This window comes from Halictus rubicundus, chromosome 10, assembly GCF_050948215.1.
Source record: "Halictus rubicundus isolate RS-2024b chromosome 10, iyHalRubi1_principal, whole genome shotgun sequence".
Lineage (NCBI taxonomy): Eukaryota > Metazoa > Arthropoda > Insecta > Hymenoptera > Halictidae > Halictus > Halictus rubicundus.
Genome location: NC_135158.1, coordinates 123,091 through 144,967, shown reverse-complemented (window position 1 = coordinate 144,967; position 21,877 = coordinate 123,091). Strand labels below are relative to the sequence as shown.

The 21,877-nt window shown below is 33.8% G+C and overlaps 1 protein-coding gene across 3 annotated transcripts; it reads right to left on the bottom strand.

Annotated features, from left to right (window-relative positions):
• Positions 1-940: 940 nt before the first annotated feature.
• LOC143357748 (damage-control phosphatase ARMT1) lies at positions 941-5,099 on the bottom strand. 3 transcript variants are annotated; one of them, XM_076794328.1, is made up of 8 exons: positions 4,936-5,099; positions 4,691-4,864; positions 4,421-4,535; positions 4,100-4,347; positions 3,836-4,021; positions 3,366-3,768; positions 3,220-3,281; positions 941-3,162 (listed from the first exon to the last, which is right to left on the bottom strand). In XM_076794328.1, exons 2-8 carry the CDS (start codon positions 4,777-4,779, stop codon positions 2,874-2,876), a joined length of 1,392 nt encoding a protein of 463 aa, XP_076650443.1. In that variant the 5' UTR covers positions 4,780-4,864; positions 4,936-5,099; the 3' UTR covers positions 941-2,873. The 3 variants fall into 3 exon arrangements, with proteins under 3 accessions (XP_076650443.1, XP_076650442.1, XP_076650441.1); XM_076794327.1 differs by having other exon boundaries at positions 941-3,281; positions 4,430-4,535; positions 4,936-5,098; XM_076794326.1 differs by having other exon boundaries at positions 941-3,281; positions 4,936-5,097.
• Positions 5,100-21,877: the final 16,778 nt, after the last annotated feature.

Below are 21,877 nucleotides of genomic sequence, written 5' to 3'. Positions count from 1 at the left end.
GATTCTGTATATTACACTTCTGTCACAGTTTCCAACATGCCATCAAGTGTATATATTTATTAAATACTGTAGGAGAGGCGTGAGGCGTGAGGTATGCTTGTGTGAGGTTCGTTAATCCTCCCAAGACATTTCTCTCTTACAATACATTCATTCCTCCAGCAACCATCAGTTGCGATACCATAGTATTCTGTGAGAACTCGACTAATTCAAATACAATTTTCCAGCAAAAATTCATAAGATAATGTCTCATAAAAGATTATGAGTTTGGAATTACTTCAAACATAACGATGAAGGTTATGAATAATCTTACTTATATGCTAGTATTTTCAAACTTGTATTAATTAAAAAAGAATTATATATTTTCATTGATACTTACCAAGACAAAGGGGGTATTGCAGGAACACTTCGTACGGAATTAAGATTGCAACTAGATAAGTACCTTCATAACTATGAAATGAATAAAAAATACTCAATTTCAGCATTACTAGATCCACGATTTCGAGAATTATCTTTCATTCATGTCATTTCAAACATGTAATGAATTAATTAATATAGCGACTCCATTGGAAACATCGATTACGGAATCTACAGCACATCGAAAGGAATTCCAAGAAACAGTAATGGGAGAAGGCCCCTCATTTTGGTCAGTATTTGATATACAAGTACTTAAAAAAAATACAGTCGCATGTAAAAGTGGTGTATCTGCAGAATTAAATAATTATATGAAAGAACCATATTTATCCAGACATGAAAATCCATTGATGTTTTGGAAAGATAATACATTAAAATATCCAATACTATCAAAACTTGCAAAGGAGTATCTTTGTGTTATGGTAACGTCTGTTCCTTCTGAAAGAGTATTCTCAAAGACTGGCGAAATAATTAGTAAAAAAAGAAATCGATTAAAAGACAATATAGTGAATAAAATATTGTTTCTAAATATGTAAAAAATAAATCCTTTATTACGTCTATTTCGGTTATTTTTGTTTTATCTGCTTTTTTTCTTGCCGAAATGTTCCAGTATTTCCACTCGTGGCAATTCTATACTCATGTCAGGTCCGAACTCACAATCTTTAAAGCATTGAGATATTTGAAGGAATCATTTGGAAATCGATACTTTTCGATACCTACAGTATTAATTATTGTTTCGATACTTATGTATGCTCGACTCTAGTTCGAGTAGCATCGATACATTTATTGTTGGTGTGACACCAATACCACCCAATGCCCATTTTGGCCCTACTCATATCAGATGTCAATACCAAGCATTTAAATTTTTGATATCTATCAAACATTTCAAATAATTACTTGGGAATCGAATTGTTTGAAACTTATGAGAAATATTAGTATCACGCCCATCACTAGTAAATATTATCTATACACCTCAACCCTTTTCTGAAACCCGTCTGGCTCTCAAACAACACCTTCCGCCAACACCGTTGCGTACGCCTTGTACGCCGTTTGTGTTAGCGTTACCCCCAGGTAGACCCCCACCATTCTGCTCTCCCTTTTCTTCGCAATTGGCAACACTACTCTCTCCGTTCAATCATCCAGCCACCTTCCCTCCTCCACACCCTCACCCTCGCGCCATTCAATAGCCTACCAAAAAAGATACCTTTCAGCCAAGTTTTAGCCCGATAGCTCATCTGTAAGAGTAGTTATAGAGGAAAATCGAAAATCGAAGTAGATAAGTAGTACAACCCGTAAATGACTAAAGGCCGAAAGTACTCCAAAAATATTTTTCCGAAAAATTATTAAAAAATAGTTCAAACATAGTTAAAAAATGTTTTTACAGTGACGTAACAACAATCATACGGTTAGAAACTGAAAAAAAACTGATTAACGAAAAAAAAAATTGGCCCGGGGCGGGATTCGAATATGGTCCAAAAAGTCTTCAGCGGTTCCGCAGCTACTGGTCGGAGACTATAACTACTGCACCAACCGGCGCCGTTGAAGGTAACTTCGAAATATTTGGATATACCCTGCATAGTATAATTGTCGTTTTTTGTACTGCGCAATTTTTAAAGTCTGGACGATGTTTCCCTGAAGTTAGGAATGTTTCATATCACATAATATATTTCTACGATAATTATAACTTAGTTTTTCACGGAAAAAACGCCGAAGAAAGTAGTTTTTATTTTTTCCTACTATGACGCACCAAACGCATGAATTTGAAAAAAATTGAGTATAATACTTAGGACAATATCTCATTGCTAAATTAATTCTGTTCTAGTGTCTCTTCGATTTCCATATGAAATCTGCATTTTTTCGTGTTTTTCGATTTTTACAACCAGAGTTTGCAACGGACAAATCTGAAAACGATTCAAAGTATGTGGTTTGGTATCCGAAATGTGTCAGATTTTTTTTAGAATTTTAAATTGTCATTAAATGAGGAAAATGAGCCAAAAACTGGATTTTCGATTTTCCTCTATAACTACCCTTACAGATGAGCTATCGGGCTAAGACTTGGCTGAAAGGTATCTTTTTTGGTAGGCTATCGAATGGCGCAAATTAGAATAAAACACCTTCCAGGGCAGATTTGACCCCCAAACCCGGCTATAGCCTTTGTAGTTTATTTGTAGCAAGTATTTAATTTAAAATATATAACAATAATTAATACGTAGTGACTTTTTGAAATTACTTCTAGAATTGGAATCACAGTAACTAATTGGGAAGATTTGATAGGTACCCGTTAATTATTAAAAGTAGAAAATATTTTAATAATTAAAGTATGAAGATAACTTGTAGAGTTGTACTTACGATATTGTATATGTATGTACAGTTAATCATATACACTGAACACGTAATAATTAAAATACAGGCACAAAGTCAGGTAGGACATATGTACAAAACATATTCAATACCATGAAGATTTATACATTGCTATATTTTTTTTGTTCTTCCATTTTTAAGGACTTTAACGTGGTGCACATATTAGAGCATTGGCAAGATCCACCCATGGTTGTTTGTATTAACCCATATTGACCCGTAAACATCCAACCTTCATCTTTTTTAAAAAGTTCATCCGCTATGCCTGGTTGTAGACCAACACAGACATCTGATTTCACTGTCCTCAAACTAAGTATGTGTGACGGTTGAAATTCTCTTAATGCTTCAGTAAATGTTGCAGTATATGCCCAATTTATATCACCAACTAATTTCCTATAATGCAGATCCCCTTTAAATATTACCAATTCAGCTTTTGATAATTTTACATACAATTCTCTATCATGCTCTCTCATCTCAGCAAAATCATATGGTCCTGTCCAATAGGATTCTTCCTAAATAAAACATACACAGAACGTTAAATTTTGTATACAGAGTTCACTTAATTATATGTATACAAGAAACTATGCTGTGTGTACCTCGATGGTCCATGTGTTGGTCTCTAGATAATTGTTTGCTAATTCAGCTAATTTTTTTAAATCTTCATTTGATGAATTATTCATGTATTCCAAAGTCCAGAAAAAATCATTTTTGGTTGTATCGCTTACATACCATGGATATCGTTTTACATAAAATCTTATTTTTACAGCCAGTTTACTAACTATCAAAAATATTGCTAAACATAAATCAGTAAAGAATTCATATCCTGCATTATCTAGTACCATGTCTACAATACATGTGTCATTATTTTTATTTTTCTTTAATAAATTCCAAACTAATTCTGAGTTGTCAACAAGAATATCTGTTTGCAATGATTTCAGAACTTCTATGGGGTTATTGGTTTGGCTAACTTCTGATCCAGCACTAAGTGATAAATCACATCTACAAAAAAAATTTCATTGCAAGCTTTGATAGAATTTTACAAAGAAATGTTGAAAATTATACATACGTATTGCCCCAAAGATTTAATTGAAGAAACTTGAATAATTCTTCCTTTGTTTCAACCATTAATAAAGACTCTGCTCTTTTTGTATAGTCCAATGTATAAGCACAAAGAGCTTTTATACTAACTAATGAGCCAATAAAAGCACTTTGCTTCTGTTGTTGAAAAATATCATAATTATGTAAATACTTTCTGAAAATAAATATATACTTTACTAATTCATATCTAAATTTTATATAAAATGATTTTATAGGAAATGTTTAAACATACGTAAGAACAAACTCTTGTGCAAGGGTTCGGTACATATAACATTCACAATACAACCAAAGCGTATTGAACCATGTAGGTGTGGTTCCTTCTATCTCAGTACGTTTTATTAGATATTTATTCCATTCATCAGCATCATTATTTGTTGCATTAGGTAGCGTTTGTAAAGGCTTTAAAGTTTTATTAGTAACTACTTCATTCTTTAATTTACTAATAAATCCAATGATATGTTTAATTTCTTCAGACACATTCTAAATAAATACATCATTCCAAATATTAGATTATTTAAATAAACATTTAAAGTCAGAGGCAGTTCTAACTTACGCCCAATACCTCGCCATATAGGTTTGCGATATCTTCTTTGTTGCGACTTAAGGTATCAACTATTTTAGTCAAAATTATTGGCAATCTATCTTTGATTGTTATGTAAGCGAAACTCCTGTAATAAATATTAATAATTATTCATAACTGTGATAGAAATAGTTCATCGATAAACATTAAAGTAGAATGCCTGTGGAAGCTTATCATGACTAATATTATTTATATTAAGTAACATAATGATCATTAGGTTATACATTAATAAAAGTTATTTACCGTTTGTAGATTCCTCTTAAAGGCATCCCAGTTGGTGTATATGTATCTTGTAAGTCTAGAATGTCTATGGAATTTGATCTTTGAGACATGATTTCAGAATCCGCAATCACTCTTACATCTAAACTATTTATAGTAGATTACAATCAGTTGTGCGCAAAACGTTAAATCTGAAATCTATAACGAAAGATAATGTTTCACTGTTTTGGTTGTACTTTACGTAATAGAATGAAGCTTTTGCTATTTACCGAGAGATTGTATTTTTATTTCTAATAGCCGTAATGTTCTTGTTTGGAATATTCCGCGGATGTAAGACTGTGACGATTAGACAGCGCAGGGAACATTATCATCGTATGACAGTAACCACGTGTGTTACGCGTGCGCATTTCTATTACCATTATGATCTTTGGCAAATGCTGTACCCTGTACCGCTGCATCTACGCGCAGATCAGCGCAGATCAGGAATGTCAGAGTCGATGGGTCGATTCGGTCGAAATTACAGTCAGAACATGGAGTATGAATACCAGAAGCGAAATTCGTGTCCGCAATTTCGTAATTTTGCTATTGGTCGAAGCACAGACGAGGTATAAGGATAGACCTATCATCTTATGGGACTTCATGTCTCATGTTCTGAAATATCGACTGCTCAAAAAATTCGGGTTCCCACGGTGTTCTATTCTCTATATGAACTCTGAGAATAAGGGATATGATGGTGTTATGTACGTATTAGGGACCCGAAATTACGATACTTGTCTGCAGATGGCACAACCGGTTAATCTATCAATTTCGCGGCATGAGTTCAAACGCCTCAAAGTACTAAGGTACTAAACTCCCGAACGCGGCTTTATCTGGGAAGGGAAAATGGATATAAAATGTTATAACGTAACTTGGTCGGAAAACTTTGCTGTATTTCTAATAATGTTGATGGGTCGACAAAGTGATTTTTGAGAGCAAAAAACGAGTGTCGCGGGCCTTTGCTCTGTTCCTTTTATCGGACCTCCGGTTCCAGGATGCGTTGATAGTGGGGCGTCGTGAGGTCCAATCAGAAGGGTAGTCTCCTCCCCTAAGTTGCGTGGGCCTAGAATGCGTAAGGCCTCGAAGGAGTGGCCCAAGGGGACGTAATCTGAGGGGTTACTCGCGTGTAGCATGCCACGTGCGTTTCGATTGCCGTTCGATGTCTTCGTAGGTGGCCTCTTGTTCGGGGGTGACTAATTTATGTCTTCCAGGTCCTTGAGGGAGGCTGTAGAGCTGTCTTCTCTCGGGTCTGTTTTTCCTCGTTGTCCTTCGCTTAAGCGGGCCTGGTCCTAGTAGAAGTGGTTCCGCTCCGTTATCGCTTGCAGCTGGCATTCCTTGCGTCTCGCTTTCCCTACTCGAGTGACCTCTTAACTTAACATAACATTTTCTAACTGCGCTTTCTTAAAAATTATCCTTATAGAATACGTGTCTGTTCGAATACGCGCGGTATCATGTCTAGTTATTACCGAGATGGCGCCTGTTTCGATTAGGGCGACGTCACAATGGAATAAACACTTGACTATTGAGATGCGCTTTGTAGAGACTTTATTCGCTTCTTACGTGTGTATATGCAGGAGTTTCACCACAGACGAGGTATAGGATAGACTTAACATCCAATATATTTTTGTGTCCCACGTTTGTGGAGTCACGTAACCCCATTACCATTTTCGTGTCACATCCTATATTACCACAGACGAGGTATAGGCAGAGAGGAATGAGACTGCTCACGCCCGGGATTTCGGCGTTCCTACTTTCGTGACATCGCCGCTTTAGCATTGCACAGAACCGAGTCGTCTTTCCTGGAACAGAACCGGGCCACCGACGAGATATATATAAAGACTGCCAGGCTTACGGGAGAATGCGTCGCTCGAAAAATACGGTGTTGTCTACCGCCATGTAGGATACATTTTGCCTGGAGCAGAGAGGAATGAGAGTGCTCACGCCCGGGTTTTCGGCGTTCCCGATATAGTGCTGACATCTGCTCAGCCTTAGCATGGCACAGAACCGGTCAGTCTTTCCTAGAACAGAACCGGTCAGTCTTTTAGCATGGCACAGAACCGGTCAGTCTTTCCTGGGACAGAACCGGTCAGTCTTTTAGCATAAAACTGAACGCACATTATTTTTTTAACCAGGATTAGAACGTACAGCTTAATTGTTGTATATGAAATATGTAACTAACATGTAAATCTTGTGTACAAAATCTCTAATTAATATAAATTAAGAATAATATTAATTGTAATGATACGTATTTTATTTTTTTTCCAAGTTTGTAGTTGCAAACTTTAGTTGTAAAAAATGGAAAATCCGGAAAAATTCGAACAAATACAGATCTCATATCGAAGTTTAAAAGCGACCATTGTCATCAACACTATCTTAAATTTTTCATATATATAGCTACTGTTATTATTAATTAAACAAAATTTTCTTTCATGAATAAATATTTTTTCCACCTCAGCACCATAAGATTTTTACTAGATGACTTTAAAAACACATTAGAACTATTTTTAAATAATTTTACTCGAAAACATTCTAGTTTACTCTTTATTTCACCGTTCTACTAATTTTTTATGGGCTGCATTGCAGCTCTGTTTAACACCCCTTTACAACCCAATACCATGGTACCATCCATATTCAAGGAAGAACAATTTTTTGCGACGATCATTGAAAAAATAAAAGTGTTTCCTTCATTTCAGTCCTTTAGTGCGTTGGTGGCGTAGCGCCCAGCACACCTACCTGTGTTCTGTGTCACATCTGGAGTTTTATGGTACGCTAACAATCCCTATTGAGTCGCAAGCCAGACCATACAAACGAATGCATCCACAACTTCCAGAGACCTGCCTCCAAAACTAATTAAAGGAAGGCTAGACATGCAGTGTGTACTAAACTCCTCAAAAGAGGCGGATTCCAGTCGCTCGTGTTATAAACCTCATTCGATACTTCATCGAAAGGGTGATCTTACATATTTCTGTAACAGTTCCAAGTGCATGCACTTTGTTCATGATACACTCTTTGTAATTATTAAATTCAATTAAATATTAAGTAAATCTTTCACGGTGCTAACGGCCCTCGCAGAGATGGGCATTATTTGGGATAAAAAATTATTTAAATGAAAATTTGAATAAAAGATACTTTATCTTTATTTGTTATTTGAAGGTTCGAATAAAAAAAAGCATCTTTATTGGACGAGTATCGGATAAATAATTTTATTCGTCGAGAATTTATCCGACGAATAAAGATAATTTTTTCTATTCGAAGCGGATTTATTCGAACTTCGAATAATTTTTTCATCTTTTATCTGTATCTTTTATTCGAAGGCTTCGAATAAATCTTCGAATAACTTTTGCCGAGCGCCGAGCTTCAAAGACCCAGCAAGGACGGACGACATACAATGTAAGCGAATGGAGAATCGCGCACGTATGAAAGTTTAAACTTTTAGATTTTTCAATATATCCTCATGAAATTGTGACGAGCGAATGGAGGTGATTTTCCTGATGAAAATGAGGTCAAATTCGAGTGTAATCGAACAAGTTTCACTGATACGTAATGTTACGATAAAAATTACAATCTCATTAAAGACAGTCCAAATGATGTCGTGTTTGCACTCATTTTGATCGGAACAAGCTCTACAACTCATTCGTCTTAACAATATTGTTCTGATTAAAAACATAAAAGCATAAATTGCCAATAATGCTGGATTCTCCATCTGCTTACATTGTAGGTTGTTGGTCGGTCGTTGGTCTTTGAAGTTCCGAGCTCGTAGAGTCGCGCGATATCGGTGTGAAACAACTGCCAATCCAATTGCAAAACTTCTTTATTTCTCATTATTTTTTTATGGGACTTGCGCCAACTAATTCGTGGCATTCTTCTGATTAAAATGACACTAAACACGGTACAAATTGGACTGTATTTAGCATTTTTATCCGTAGATTTATTCGAAGGCTTCGAATAAATCTTCGGATAACTTTTGCCAGCTCGACGAATAACCTTTAAGGTCGCCCCAAACAAGACGGGCAAGATGCCGAAGTTGTTTGGGCGGCCAGATTCAAGAACACGGGCTAGAAATTTGCCGGTCAGGAATTGGTCTTCGTGCTCGAAATCTTTCCGGGGTCGCCCCGACGTCGTTGGGGCCATAACTTTGAACGTCCAGATGGCCTTTCGAAAGCACGTTGACACGTTCCCTGCTGTGCATGGCACAAAAAAAATGTTTTTAGGGGCTCCACAGCTCCTTAGGTAAACTATCGGTATCTCTCCTCTACAACATCATGGGGATAAGAATTGTACCTGTCGCTTGGTGAAACAGCATCACACATCCTTATGTTATACGTGAATTACACAATTTTTTTAAGGAAATATCCAAATTAGGAAGGGGGTCATTCCATGTGAATTAAATCTTTTTTTGGGGACCATGTTTCGAATTTGGATGAAACTGAAAGATTGAGCCATCATTTTGTAATCTTCGAAATTGTTTAAAGGATACGGACCATCAAAGTTTGCTATTTGGGATGAGTTTTACGAAAACTGCCTACACAACACATTTTATACCACAGATAAAAGACATAAAAACAAAAAGATAAAAACAAAGATAAAAAACATTTTCTTTTTTTAATCATCATCGCAAGAGACTGTTCTTTTTAAATAATTCATCATTTTATATTCGAATGTGATTACTTAATGCAAAAATATTACTAATATCTTTGTTTTGCAAATTTTACCATCGGTTGAAGTGTTAAAAAATTTGAAAAAAAATATTAACAATTTTCATAACAAAATTTATTTTTAAAAACTAACAAATTAAAAACGAAATTAATGATAAATGAATGTTATTCGCTATCCGACTCATTCTCAGTACTTTCAATGTGATCCCTGTTCACGTTCTTCCAAACAATCTGGATCTATCTTTACATTCTTATTATTTTCGGATAGGTACGAAACGTATAGTAAAAGCAAATTAAGAATAAATAAAAATGATTGACATATTATTATTGCAAAATTGTTTATGCATAGAAATTATTATTATGATTATTAATAACAATTTCCATTCTCATATACATACGCATTTAGTGTCATACGCATTCTATGCAAAAGGAATGTATTTAATATCGTGATATACACGAATATTGAATTTTTCCAGTAAATTCTGCACCGTGACTGCGTCCGTATCCGCAGAGATTTCTAACGCTGCTCAATCTTGTCTGTGGGTTGCCCGTGGGCAACACGCTCCAGCATAGGCATCTCGGGGGTGTAGAGGGGAGTAAACAGTTCTGCGGTTTTCGGCACTTGGCCTTTGTTGCGAGGACCGTCGAGCGCCTCTCAAGTGGCCTGTCAGTTCGCTCGGTCCTTATGGACAGCGACTTCGGCCGCCCAAACAACTTCGGCATCTTGCCCGTCTTGTTTGGGCGGACCTTAAACGGCGACGACGGCTGACGAGGACCGACGAGCGCTGAACGTCGAAGACCCAGCGACTCCCAAACGGTATACAATGTAAACGGATGGAGAATCGCGCATTATTGGCAATTTATGGTTGTATGTTTTTAATCAGAACAATATTTTAAGACGAATGAGTTGTAGAGCTTGTTCCGATCGAAATGAGTCCAAACACGACATCATTTGGACTGTCTTTAATGAGATTGTAATTTTTATCGTACCATTACGTATCAGTGAAACTTGTTCGATTACACTCGAATTTGATCTCATTTTCATCAGGAAAATCCCCTCCATTCGCTCGTCACAATTTTTTGAGGATATGTTGAAAAATCTAAAAGTTTAAACTTTCATTCGTGCGCGATTCTCCATCCGCTTACATTGTATGTCGTCTGTCTTCGCTGAGTCTTTGATGCTCGGCGCTCGGCAAAAGTTATTCGAAGATTTATTCGAAGCCTTCGAATAAAAGATATAGATAAAAGATGAAAAAATTATTCGAAGTTCGAATAAATCCGTTTCGAATAAAAAAAATTATCTTTATTCGTCGGATAAATTCCCGTCGAATAAAATTATTTATCTGATACTCGTCGAATAAAGATACTTTTTTTATTCGAACCTTTGAATAACGAATAAAGATAAAGTATCTTTTATTCGAATCGTTATTTAAATAATTTTTTATCTAAATAATGCCCAACTCTGGCCACAGGTGCCTTTTGGAAGGACAGCCCACCTGTTATTTAAACATTCTTTTAAAGTCCTTTTTTTACAGTCGCAGAGGAAGAAACGCTCTGTATTTTGGATTTCAAGTAATTGTAGACACTTGTATGATTCTGTTATATATACTACTTTGACAAAATTAGAAAATAAAAATTATGTGGCGTGTGTAATGTCGTACAAAGCAGTTTCAGATGAATGATAATGTGTTCAGGAACTGTTACAGAAATATGTAAGATCACCCTGTCGATGAAGTATCGAATGCGGTTTATGACACGAGCGACTGGAATCCACCTCTTTTGAGGAGTTTAGTACACACTGCATGTCTAGCCTTCCTTTAATTAGTTTTGGAGGCAGGTCTCTGGAAGTTGTGGATGCATTCGTTTGTATGGTCTGGCTTGCGACTCAATAGGGATTGTTAGCGTACCATAAAACTCCAGATGTGACACAGAACACAGGTAGGTGTGCTGGGCGCTACGTCACCAACGCACTAAAGGACTGAAATGAAGGAAACACTTTTATTTTTTCAATGATCGTCGCAAAAAATTGTTCTTCCTTGAATATGGATGGTACCATGGTATTGGGTTGTAAAGGGGTGTTAAACAGAGCTGCAATGCAGCCCATAAAAAATTAGTAGAACGGTGAAATAAAGAGTAAACTAGAATGTTTTCGAGTAAAATTATTTAAAAATAGTTCTAATGTGTTTTTAAAGTCATCTAGTAAAAATCTTATGGTGCTGAGGTGGAAAAAATATTTATTCATGAAAGAAAATTTTGTTTAATTAATAATAACAGTAGCTATATATATGAAAAAATTTAAGATAGTGTTGATGACAATGGTCGCTTTTAAACTTCGATATGAGATCTGTATTTGTTCGAATTTTTCCGGATTTTCCATTTTTTACAACTAAAGTTTGCAACTACAAACTTGGAAAAAAAATAAAATACGTATCATTACAATTAATATTATTCTTAATTTATATTAATTAGAGATTTTGTACACAAGATTTACATGTTAGTTGCATATTTCATATACAACAATTAAGCTGTACGTTCTAATCCTGGTTAAAAAAATAATGTGCGTTCAGTTTTATGCTAAAAGACTGACCGGTTCTGTCCCAGGAAAGACTGACCGGTTCTGTGCCATGCTAAAAGACTGACCGGTTCTGTTCTAGGAAAGACTGACCGGTTCTGTGCCATGCTAAAGCGGCGATGTTACGAAAGTGGGAACGCCGAAACCCCGGGCGTGAGCACTCTCATTCCTCTCTGCCTGGAGTAAGAAACAGAAGGTCAATGACGGTATCTCGTCGGTGCAGAAGACCTCTAAGGAAATTCTCGTCGGTGAAAAGGTGAATTATCACGGAACCATATCGATTATCAAATGTTACATTCTTCGACGAACGTATTCTAATTAAACAGATATTTTTTTTTAGTGTTGCCTTTTAAGATTTAAAATATTGAAAGTAAAATTGATATCAAGGACAAAAGATTCGTAGAAATATTTTACGTAAGAAATTACTAAAGCATAATTTTAGGAAAATCAATTTCTACTTCAAATTTCATATGAGATACCTTAATTTGTAATTTAAAAATATTTCATGAACAAGCATTATTTCCTTACAATTTTTTTATAGATAATTGTTCGAAGAATCGATCTGTGGGAACAGAAATATGTTGAAAACCAGAGTAGCGTTTATTTAACGTACTATTCCGAATAATATAGAGTTTGAGAGAGAATCACGTGGATGAATTAATATAATATAAAATAATATAATTGTAAATTGTAAAATAATATATTAGGCATTTCAAACAGCGAATAAAGGATAAAAAAATGATTTGTTACGTGTCAAATAAAAATAATTATGTTAATTCTATTCCACACATAATAAATTTATTCGACGAATAAAGATAATTGTTTATTGGGTTGAGCGATTCATCTTTAGCGTTGAATAAAGTGTTCATTTTCATCTGTGTCTTTATTCGGAGGTTTATTCGACTTCGAATAATTTTCGGAGCCGTGTTCGAATGCTGTGACGAGGACAGAGCAGTCAAAGACTGGCGCGCGCGTTACAATGTATGTAGTTGTACATATGTATCGCCTAATGACCAATGGGGGGATCGAATGAAACTGGAGACATTTATGAGTCGTAGTTCTTTTTAGACCTTTGAAATTTTGAATCATTTCTTTTTTGGTTTAATTTAGTTTTACACATGAATTTATTGACTCTGTTGTAAAAATGTATTTCATAATAGCTGCTTCTTTGATTAAAAAAAAGTTCTAATGATATGTTGCTATTGTAAAAATAGAATCGATGTCCTTTTTCAATTGCTATAAAAAAAACCTGCATTTGTGGAATTTTTACGTGTCTCTCATTTTTGGTAAATATGATTTTCAACCGAAAAATCGACAGAAATTCTCAAATATGAATATGAATAACCGCAATACGTCAGATTTTTTCTTGGCAATTTATGCTTTTATGTTTTTAATCAGAACAATATTGTTAATACGAATGAGTTGTGGAGGTTATCCCGATCAAAATGAGTCCAAACACGACATCATTTGGACTGTCTTTAATGAGATTGTAATTTTTATACGTTTTACGATTGTATTTTTATTTTTTTGTAACATTACGTATCAGTGAAACTTGTTCGATTACACTCGAATTTGACCTCATTTTCATCATTAAAATCTCCTCCATTCGCTCGTCACAATTTTATGAGGATATATTGAAAAATCTAAAAGTTTAAACTTTCATACGTGTGCGATTCTCCATCCGCTTACATTATATGTCGTCTGTCGTCGCTGGGTCTTTGAAGCTCGGCGCTCGGCAAAAGTTATTCGAAGATTTATTCGAAGCCTTCGAATAAAAGATACAGATAAAAGATGAAAAAATTATTCGAAGTTCGAATAAATCCGCTTCGAATAGAAAAAATTATCTTTATTCGTCGGATAAATTCTCGACGAATAAAATTATTTATCCGATACTCGTCCAATAAAGATGCTTTTTTTATTCGAACCTTTGAATAACGAATAAAGATAAAGTATCTTTTATTCGAATCGTTATTTAAATATTTTTTTATCTAAATAATGCCCAACTCTGGCCACAGGTCCCTTTTGGAAGGACAGCCCACCTGTTATCTAAACATTCTTTTAAAGTCCTTTTTTTACAGTCGCAGAGGAAGAAACGCTCTGTATTTTGGATTTCAAGTAATTGTAGACATTTGTATGATTCTGTTATATATACTACTTTGACAAAATTAGAAAATAAAAATTATGTGGCGTGTGTAATGTCGTACAAAGCAGTTTCAGATGAATGATAATGTGTTCAGGAACTGTTACAGAAATATCTAAGATCACCCTGTCGATGAAGTATCGAATGCGGTTTATGACACGAGCGACTGGAATCCACCTCTTTTGAGGAGTTTAGTACACACTGCATGTCTAGCCTTCCTTTAATTAGTTTTGGAGGCAGGTCTCTGGAAGTTGTGGATGCATTCGTTTGTATGGTCTGGCTTGCGAGTCAATAGCAATTGTTAGCGTACCATAAAACTCCAGATGTTACACAGAACACAGGTAGGTGTGCTGGGCGCTATGTCACCAACGCACTAAAGGACTGAAATGAAGGAAACACTTTTGTTTTTTCAATGGTCGTCGCAAAAAATTGTTCTTCCTTGAATATGGATGGTACCATGGTATTGAGTTGTAAAGGGGTGTTAAACAGAGCTGCAATGCAGCCCATAAAAAATTAGTAGAACGGTGAAATAAAGAGTAAACTAGAATGTTTTCGAGTAAAATTATTTAAAAATAGTTCTAATGTGTTTTTAAAGTCATCTAGTAAAAATCTTATGGTGCTGAGGTGGAAAAATATTTATTCATGAAAGAAAAATTTTTAAATTAATAATAACAGTAGCTAAATATATGAAAAAATTTAAGATAGTGTTGATGACAATAGCTCATTATTAAATTAATATTCAGGTTGGTCGCTTTTAAACTTCGATATGAGATCTTTATTTGTTCGAATTTTTCCGGATTTTCCATTTTTTACAACTAAAGTTTGCAACTACAAACTTGGAAAAAAAATAAAATACGTATCATTACAATTAATATTAGAGATTTTGTACACAAGATTTACATGTTAGTTACATATTTCATATAAAACAATTAAACTGTACGTTCTAATCCTGGTTAAAAAATTAATGTGCGTTCAGTTTTATGCTAAAAGACTGACCGGTTCTGTGCCATGCTAAAAGACTGACCGGTTCTGTTCCAGGAAAGACTGACCGGTTCTGTGCCATGCTAAAGCGGCGATGTCACGAAAGTGGGAACGCCGAAACCCCGGGCGTGAGCACTCTCATTCCTCTCTGGTGATATTATATTGTGAAATATATGGTTAAATATGATTTGGAATCTGTTAAAGGCTATAGCCGGTTTTGGGGGTCAAATCTGCCCTGGAAGGGATTTTATTCCAATTTGCGCCATTCGATAGCCTACCAAAAAAAGATACCTTTCAACCAAGTTTTAGCCCTATAGCTCATCTGTAAGGGTAGTTATAGAGGAAAATCGAAAATCCAGTTTTTGGCTCATTTTCCTCATTTAATGACAATTTAAAATTCTAAAAAAAATCTGACACATTTCGGATACCAAACCACATACTTTGAATCGTTTTCAGATTTGTCCGTTGCAAACTCTGGTTGTAAAAATCGAAAAACACGAAAAAATGCAGATTTCATATGGAAATCGAAGAGACACTAGAACAGAATTAATTTAGCAATGAGATATTGTCCTAAGTATTATACTCAATTTTTTTCAAATTCCTGCGATTGGTGCGTCATAGTAGGAAAAAATAAAAACCACTTTTTTCGGCGTTTTTTCCGTGAAAAACTAAGTTATAATTATCGTAAAAATATATTATGTAATATTAAACATCCCTAAGTTCAGAGAAACATCGTCCAGACTTTAAAAATTGCGTAATACAAAAAGGACAATTATACTACGCAGGATATATCCCAATATTTCGAAGGTATTTTCAACGGCGCCGGTTGGTGCAGTAGCTGTGGTCTCCGACTGCGGAACCGCTGAAGACTTTTTGGACCAGGTTCCAATCCCGCCCCGGTCCAATTTTTTTTTTCTTTAATCAGATGTTTTTTCGATTTCTAACCGTATGATTGTTGTTACGCTGTTGTAAGAACATTTTTTAACTATGTTTAAACTATTTTTTAATAATTTTCCGGAAAAATATTTTTGGAGTACTTTCGGCCTTTAGTCATCTACGGACTTATCTACTTAACATTTTTTTACATGGAATAAGTGCATCGACTTGTCTATTAAATCTTTTATCTTTAGTCGGTACATTACTTATTGTTAATAATAAATCTAGTGTTATATTGGGATCGGGAGGTATTGTTGTATCTGTTTCTGTCAAGTAAAAATATTATTAGGGATATTATGAAAACGAGGTTTATGCTTCGGACAACTATAACCATTGTTGTCTGGAAAAATTCCTGATGAAGGACATTTTCGATTCAGGACTTTGGGCATTTAACTGAAACAATTGAGCCGTGAACATTGCTTTATTGAGGTGTTCCAATAGTCTTTGCTGTTTTTTATTATATCTTTTACAAGCAACGGGCAGCTGTCGCAGAAAAACGCCGTTTAAAAACATATCTTCCACTGATATTTTTGATTTTCCGGAAATGACAGAAGACGATTTGAAGATACTTTTCACGGGATCATACCAATTATCTCAAGCTGTTTCGTATTTGGCCGAGATAATGGATGAACACGATCATAAAATTAATGTTCGTTATTTAATAGAAAATAATAATATTGTAAAATTCGAAGTAAAATCGCGACATATCAACCGCAAAACGTACAAATGCTACATAGATTATATACCAAACTCAACTGGTCATTCCGGTATAAAACGGTATTGTTGTGAATGTGCCAATGGTAATCGCACTATTGGATGTTGCTCACATGTAGCTGCTATCATTTATTATTTATCTTATACTCGATAATTGTCGTTTTTTGTATTACGCAATTTTTAAAGTCTGGACGATGTTTCTCTGAACTTAGGGATGTTTAATATTACATAATATATTTTTACGATAATTATAACTTAGTTTTTCACGGAAAAAACGCCGAAGAAAGTAGTTTTTATTTTTTCCTACTATGACGCACCAATCGCAGGAATTTGAAAAAAATTGAGCATAATACTTAGGACAATATCTCATTGCTAAATTAATTCTGTTCTAGTGTCTCTTCGATTTCCATATGAAATCTGCATTTTTTCGATTTTTTTCGTGTTTTTCGATTTTTACAGCCAAAGTTTGCAACGGCAAAATCTGAAAACGATTCAAAGTATGCGGTTTGGTGTCAGAAATGTGTCAGATTTTTTTCAGAATTTTAAATTGTCATTAAATGGGGAAAATGGGCCAAAAACTAGATTTTCGTTTTTCCTCTATAACTACCCTTACAGATGAGCTATAGGGCTAAAACTTGGTTGAAAGGTATCTTTTTTGGTAGGCTATCGAATGGCGCAAATTGGAATAAAATCCCTTCCAGGGCAGATTTGACCCCCAAAACCGGCTATAGCCTTTGGATTTGAATTTTTATTTTTGTGGCATTTCATGTTTCTTTTGTGTGAATTTTTTTGTGGTTTTTTATGTGTTTCTTGTGTGTGAAAGTATAACGTGTTTTTACAAAAGAGAATAACTAATAAGAAATCTTCCATGCCGTTGTAAAAAAAAAATATAAAAAATGGTGTTTGACTGTGAATATCATAATACAAATTTACATAAATATTAATTTGGTGCAAATAAGAAACAATTGTATAAAATATCGTTTGACAGATATAGGTTAGAGTGAGGAATAGCTGGACGCTAATTATTAAGTCAGTGGAAGAAAATTCCACCAGATATTGGATGAGGGATGAAATAATGCACAAGACACAGTAATTTTGCCTTGTAATACGTGTATGCACGCATTAGAACCATTATAGTTTTCAGCAGTACGACATGACATGGTACCTACATAGCGCTATCTTTACTAAGTGGTATTTATTTGTTTACAACAAGAAGAGGAGCATTCAACAGAGATTCATCAATAAAAGAGTAAGTAAAATTCACAATGAAAAACAGATTGTGTTTCCCATTATTTGATAAGTAGTTTTTTGCGCTTAAAGTATAGGTACTATTGTTGCAAATCCTTGTGCGTTTTCTGTTCCCACAGTCTTTGATTGATCTAAGTAGCTACAGTTATCCCAGTAAAAGGAAACGAAGGGATGAATTGCTTGTTTCATGAAGCAAATAATTTGTTAACAAATAATTTATTTCATGAAGCAAAAGTATTTTGTTGCATTCCAAGTATAGATGCTATCACTGTGAAATTGTAATATTTTATGTGAGTGAAGGATGCCTGGTAGTAATTATTTAAATGCCACAAGAAGAATCATGCAAGTATTACAGGAGATAGGAAAAAGTTTGACAGGTGTAGGTTAAAATGAAGAATATATGGAAACTAGTTATTAAAACTTGCCAGTTAAAATAGTAAGACCTAATAGAGTGTGCAATGGAAGGAATTACGTGATCTGTATTTAAAGTTTATATGAAAATTATAATTGTATGCTCTTTTCCTTTCAGTCTTTATATTTGAAATTTTGTTGAAAGTAATGAATATTTTACATAATAATTTTTATATTAATATTGGGTATTATACATTTTAAATATTAATCTGGATGTAAGTATCAAAGTATATAAGGCGGAAATTGGTTAATAATCAAGGAGAAAATTTTCGACTTTTCGAAGAAGAATAAGAAGATAGTAAACCAGATCAATGAACATGACATGGAACTTTTTTTAGTGGGATTTTATGTTTGAAGTTCCCATTACTTGAGTCCTGCGATATGTTGTTTTGGACGCCATATGTTTTAAGAGTACAATAATTAAGTGCAGTAATTAAATTAAATAATTAAATGTAAATCGAATTCATCAAACGGAATGCATGCATTATTCAATTTTTGAAATTAATCTGATTGTGAATTAAAATAGTGACAACGAACTATTGAAAAATTATACAGATGTGTAAAATTGCTTTCATGGCTCCTAAATAATTCTGTGTAAAAATGATAATTTAAATAAGTATATTCTGCCTATAAAATATAATCATTTTTGTAAGGAATGAATACAATACTTTGTAATTTTTCAAATTTATCTTTTACATGTGGTGTAAGAAGCAGAAATATTAGCTGAACTATTTTCATTTGAACATGGTCACGTCCTGATTAATGCAAGCAAATGTGTTGACGGTGAGTAACATGTAACTTGTGATCTTGAAAAGTATTATATTCTCAGATAAAAAGCATTATGACTTAATTTTATACGTTACGGATATGATCGTGCTTTATGCAATTTGTTTTAAAACAGTACTTGCTTTTTTATAGACACATAATCACTTTTCGTCCTGTGTATTTGTTATATATTGTAAAATAATTATATTGTTATATTGAACTTTATTGATATACATAAAATAATATATCGGCAACATGTGGGAGACAATTTAATAGGCGATTCTTCAAGACAGTACGAAACGAAAATCAAGAATAAAACATGGTGATGCTCAATTTGAATTTATTAGTGATTAAACATCTTCATTATTTGCCAATGCGTATATCTATTTTGTATATCTATCTCTAACACTATTCCATTTATTAGCATACTTTGTATTGCTGCTAAGCATTTTGTGAATATATTTTTATCAATATTTATCATTTTTGCTCTCATAAGTCTATTATTTATACTTATCTATACGGATCTATCAGTTAATAAGTAATATGGCATAACATCACCTGTCACAGTGTAATAAAATAACACGTGTTTACATAATTTTATTTTCTAAATCTATGGTTTCTTGAACTTTTAACTTGCATTGTTTAATGTTGCAGGTAAAAAATTACTCCAAGATTTAAGTACAAAAAGGTAACAATATTTGATCTAATAGCAGCATTTGAAAACATTCGACATCTGTACATAATGCTTCATTGTGTAATGAATATATATGTAATTTGGAAGGTATTTAAGATTATCAATCTAATTTCAAGCGGTATACTCTGTACATTTATGGTGGAGTCCGAATATATATCAATTGGATGCTAAAATCTGACTAAAATATTTGAGATATGTAAATTCTGTCTGTAAGTAGTTAGTTCAAAAGCAATGAACATGATACTTTGTGATTTCTTTAATTATATTTTACAGACGATGCAATCTGTGCCAAATAAAATTCTCTGAGGACTCCCAAGGATTTGAGAACCTGATATTGAGATACTGAAAATAAAATTCTCCGCCTCCGTGAATTAAGAAGAAAATTTTCATCGTCATATTTTCCATCAATTTATCTATAATATTTCAATCATTCTAGAATACTGTATGTTGTATGTCATTTTAAAGTGTGCTGTTAAATGCAACTTATCCTAGCTTTTGTGATATCATTATATCATAATTTCACTACACGGCACACTATTTTGAGTATATAGGCATTTAAAACAAAATTCATAGCTTCTGAGCTAATACTTACTGAACTGAACAACTCCAGTATTTTAAAAAAATACATATATTCATATATAGTGATCTCGATTTTCTACTGGATAGAAAATTTTTCATTAGTTTTTTCAATTTACATTTTATTCTCATTTGATTACTGACTAATTTTTCTGTGAAACTTCTTATATGTATTTATATGTGTATTTGTTATATGTATTTATATATTGTGGATTTTAAATGTATTCAAATCTGATTGAATGCTGCATCTGTGAAAACATGAAAGATACATACAGAATGTACAAGTCTTATTCGTTTACTGTTATTATATGCTCACTTATGTTTGAAATGTAGAACGTAAATGACCAATTGTCGTGTAATAGATCTTTACTATCATTTACTCTTTATTAGTGCAAAATTGTATATATTATTTAGATGAAAATGTTCTATTTTCGTGCACGTGAAAGACTTCGGAATAAAAAAATATATATGAATGAAGTAAGTAATAAATAAATAAATAAACGGATTCTAACTTTACACGCGGTCTCTGCAGGCATTTGTTTTGCCGTTAACTTTCGTTTGTTTCAGGTACTTCTGTTCGTAACTTCATACATGTTCGTTTGCTCAATATTCAATTCACTTATAAATAGTGGTTTGTATAAGTTATATTGTGTTACTTTGACTATTACCACAGACGAGGTATAGGAGTAGACCAATCACCATATGGGGTTTCGTGTCTCCATGTAAACAACTGGTTTTCTTACGCCCTCTACGCTGACGAACGATAAATGTTGGAACTAGATCCACAAAAATGATCAAATCTGGTCAAATACAAATGATTGACGAGTTATGTACATATCTGATGTTATGACTATAGGTTCAAATTATATTTTTTTATTTGATGTCATTATGTTATATATCTACAATTATCTTTATCAATACAATATTAATAAATATAGATACTACGTTTCCAAATTATAGAAATACAATTTTCATAAACCTTGAACGTAAATAACAATTCTCCATACGTATAATTATTATTCGCATTTCTACAATTTTTTAACACTATTAATACGCAACCATTTTGAATATATTTTGTAACTGAACTTGAAAAAGAAATTAAATTGAAATTTACTATATATTTTCATGTATATTTCATTTAAAAAACATAAACTTTAGCTTTAAAGAATCATCCAAAATATCAATTAATATTAGTTGTAAAATTCGAAAGAGTTAAGAATTAATAAATCAATAATTATGTAGTTGATCTTTTTTGCAAGATGTCAATCTATTTCACTACTGACTGAGAACGTAGTTGCATTATTTTCTTTCACGTTTGTAGTGAGAAAATAAACGACGAAGGCAACAGTACGTCTCCTTACGTTGCTTCTACTACGCACGCGCTACACACAAGCGTACCTCTATTCTGTCCGTGTGAGATGCCAGCTCGACTGTTCGACGCGTTCCGCCGATTTCACGTTACCGAAGTTTCGAGCGCCTGAGC